Source organism: Ailuropoda melanoleuca, chromosome 1 (assembly GCF_002007445.2).
Source record: "Ailuropoda melanoleuca isolate Jingjing chromosome 1, ASM200744v2, whole genome shotgun sequence".
Lineage (NCBI taxonomy): Eukaryota > Metazoa > Chordata > Mammalia > Carnivora > Ursidae > Ailuropoda > Ailuropoda melanoleuca.
The window spans coordinates 176862320-176865198 of NC_048218.1; the positions used below are offsets into that span (position 1 = coordinate 176862320).

The window sequence follows — 2879 nt, forward strand, 5'->3', positions numbered from 1 at the left end:
CTAAAATTACCTCAATGCAACTAGGAGAAAGATTTGGGAATCTGAAATTTTTTTCAAGTCCTTCCGGTGATTCTTGAGTTCAAACAGTGAAAAACAGTCTTTACTTAAACTTGAATATGCACACAAATTATCCTGGGCTCCTGAAGCAAATGCAGATTCTGATCCAATTGGTCTAGACTGGATCTGAGATTCTGCATTTCTAACAAGTCCTCAGATGATATTACCAGTTTGAGGACACTTCAGTAGTTAGGTCAGATAGGGTATGTTTCATCTCCTTAGTGTGTAAATCAGTATAGGTCATTACCTTTTCCTTCTGTATCTGTGGATTCTCTACCAGGGACTTCTACCTTGATACTGCCCATTTCTCATGTATCACTAATAGTGTTTCTGTAAGTTAGTGTGATCACTTAAGGTAAGGCATTCTGCCACTTAGCTGACATAAAAGTCCATACAAAGATAAAAACAACTTGAAATAAACATCACACATTAACTTATAACATAATGGGTTTATATTTAATATAGTACTTCTCCTCGTGGAGGTGTTACTCAGTTAATATAAAGGTTTTTTCTTTTAAACATTAAATCTCTTCTCCATTTCAATGTCAATATAAAGTATTTTTTTACATTAAATATTGTCTCCATTTTAACATTAGATACAATGAATACATTTTTCTTACATCCGCCCAAAGAAATAAAAATTTTAATTTCTGACTGACTGCATTCGCTATCTAAGCACAATATTAAGTTGGGAGTTAGCAAAACAAAAATCTAATAGAAGTATGAAGAAAAGACTTCTCAATGATGGAGGAACTGAAAATTTCCTAGGATTCTGGGTAAGGGTTTCCTTCTTCCTATTTCATGAGCTTTGAGAATTCCAAGAAACTATGAAATAATAGGTAAATTTCAGTTGTCTGACATCCTTGACCCTCTAACAAGAATATATGATTTATAGACTGCTTTTTTCAGTGCAACATTTGTTGTGAAGAAAACTTTTCCCCTCCATTTAACATATATTAATTTGTTCCCACTTACAGGGAGACAAGAATGTGAAAATACTATATTTCTTGGGAACTTTTAGAAATTAAAGCTCAGTTTTTAACCTCAACAACACAAAGGTTTTCCCGGCAAGATTTGATGCAGAAGACCCATCAAAATCACATTTGTCCATTTCTCTTTCGTGCATATACCCCCAAACAAGCACAAATGCCTGTAATGCTGAGAGCCACACCTAACAAGAGAGCGATTGCATCTCCAGCTTCTACTGCTTCAACAACAGGCAGCACCAAAAGCAGTGAAATGAGGACCAAGAGCAACTGTGCTGAAACTGAGGTCATGATGTTTGGATCTTCAGGTATCTGGATCTTGGGGGCTGAAGGTTTCTAGCAATCAAACACAGAAACAAAAAGGAATCATTAAAAATTCCCACCTTTTCAAACGATGGTATGAATACATAAAGAACAATCCACAGACCTTTTAAATTTAAGTTTCAGACCCATCTCCTCACTTTATGGTAGAAAAAACATGTTAAATTTATAAAAGGTATTTAAAGATGGTCATTTGAGGCTAATCTCCCCTTTTCATGATAATTCCTTGACTCCAGCTATTTTTCCGCACTCTATCATGCCAACACCCTGTGAATCAACTAAGTAAACTGAACAGAGCATAATTAAGAACAAAGAGAAAACACACAAGACACTCGGAAACTTAAAATATCTATTAAGCAAAAATTGTATTTTCTTAGGATTTCTCCCATCCAGGACATGCAGACAAATCTGGCAAAAGTCACGCAACATGTAAGTCTGTGAAGTTGTGGGGAAATTAGTAAAACTTACCAAAAAAAAAAGGATTTACGTATAATTCTATTTGATTCGAAATAGTCCCTTCCCGGAGTTCCGGATCGCTGAGGCTAAGAGATTCCACGTGACAGAGCCTATTATCAGAAGAGGGTAGGATTTAAGAATTACTCACCATTACCATCATCAGCATTATTATTATTAAGAGGACAGCTAGAGTCAGTGCAGAGCGAAGAGGTCGTACGGAAGAGAGAGGAATGGATAATAACTAGAGAAAACAGTTTCCTCACGCAGGGGAACTAGACTTAAAGTTGGTCAGTTCGCCCGCACAAGAAAACCTAAAAATAAATCGAACCCAGAAACAAGTTCGTGCCAGGACTTGCTATTAAGATTTTAAAAAGAATCCCTGCTCCGTCCCAGCAAGGTGCAAACACGACCCCTGTTTTACAAATACATTGAGGCAATCTTAAGTATCATTTGGAGACGAGCTCGTACATTACCTTCCTGGAAGCAGCCATTAAAGGAATGGCGAAGAGGGCGGGGTCTCCAAACTACACTTCCCACAATCCCCGCGGCCGACGACTCCCAGGATGCGCCGGCGCGCTCCCCTGTAAGTGGCTGAGAGAGTGACGGGCACGCTGCACGAGAGACGAGGAGGAGCAAGCCTGCGGGGCTTCCTCACAACGGCGCAACATTTTACCGGTAAAGTGGTTTAGTGTGTTTGTACAAACGCTCTCTCAAAAGTGAGGTAAAGAAATGACAGCAAGTGATTTTTACCCTGTTTAAGGTTTTAAGACACACAAGTGGTTATGTCTTTTCTTCGACTGAAATGAAGACGCAATAGCGGGATGCGAGCATAGCCGTCTGTTTCGGACCGTTAAACTAACGGCTTCCAGCATTTTGAAGCAGGGAATCCCCTGTCACCATCTTCCAAATGTGCTTTATGACGTTTTGTTCAGTCTTTTTAAGCAATGGGGAAAACACGTTTAATTAGACATTTTGGAAATTGTTAAAGCCATTTGTAGGGAAACACAAAGTTTAGGAAAAACGGTTTGTAGGAAGATCTCTTTCATTCGGGTTCTGGAG

The 2879-nt window shown here is 38.7% G+C and overlaps 1 protein-coding gene across 1 annotated transcript; it reads right to left on the bottom strand.

Annotated features, from left to right (window-relative positions):
• Positions 1 to 486: 486 nt before the first annotated feature.
• SMIM30 (small integral membrane protein 30) lies at positions 487 to 2356 on the bottom strand. The gene is made up of 3 exons (XM_034670840.1): positions 2294 to 2356; positions 1833 to 1930; positions 487 to 1379 (listed from the first exon to the last, which is right to left on the bottom strand). The coding sequence occupies exon 3, from the start codon at positions 1332 to 1334 to the stop codon at positions 1155 to 1157; it is 180 nt and encodes a 59-aa protein (XP_034526731.1). The 5' UTR covers positions 1335 to 1379; positions 1833 to 1930; positions 2294 to 2356; the 3' UTR covers positions 487 to 1154.
• Between the last annotated feature and the right edge of the window lie 523 nt (positions 2357 to 2879).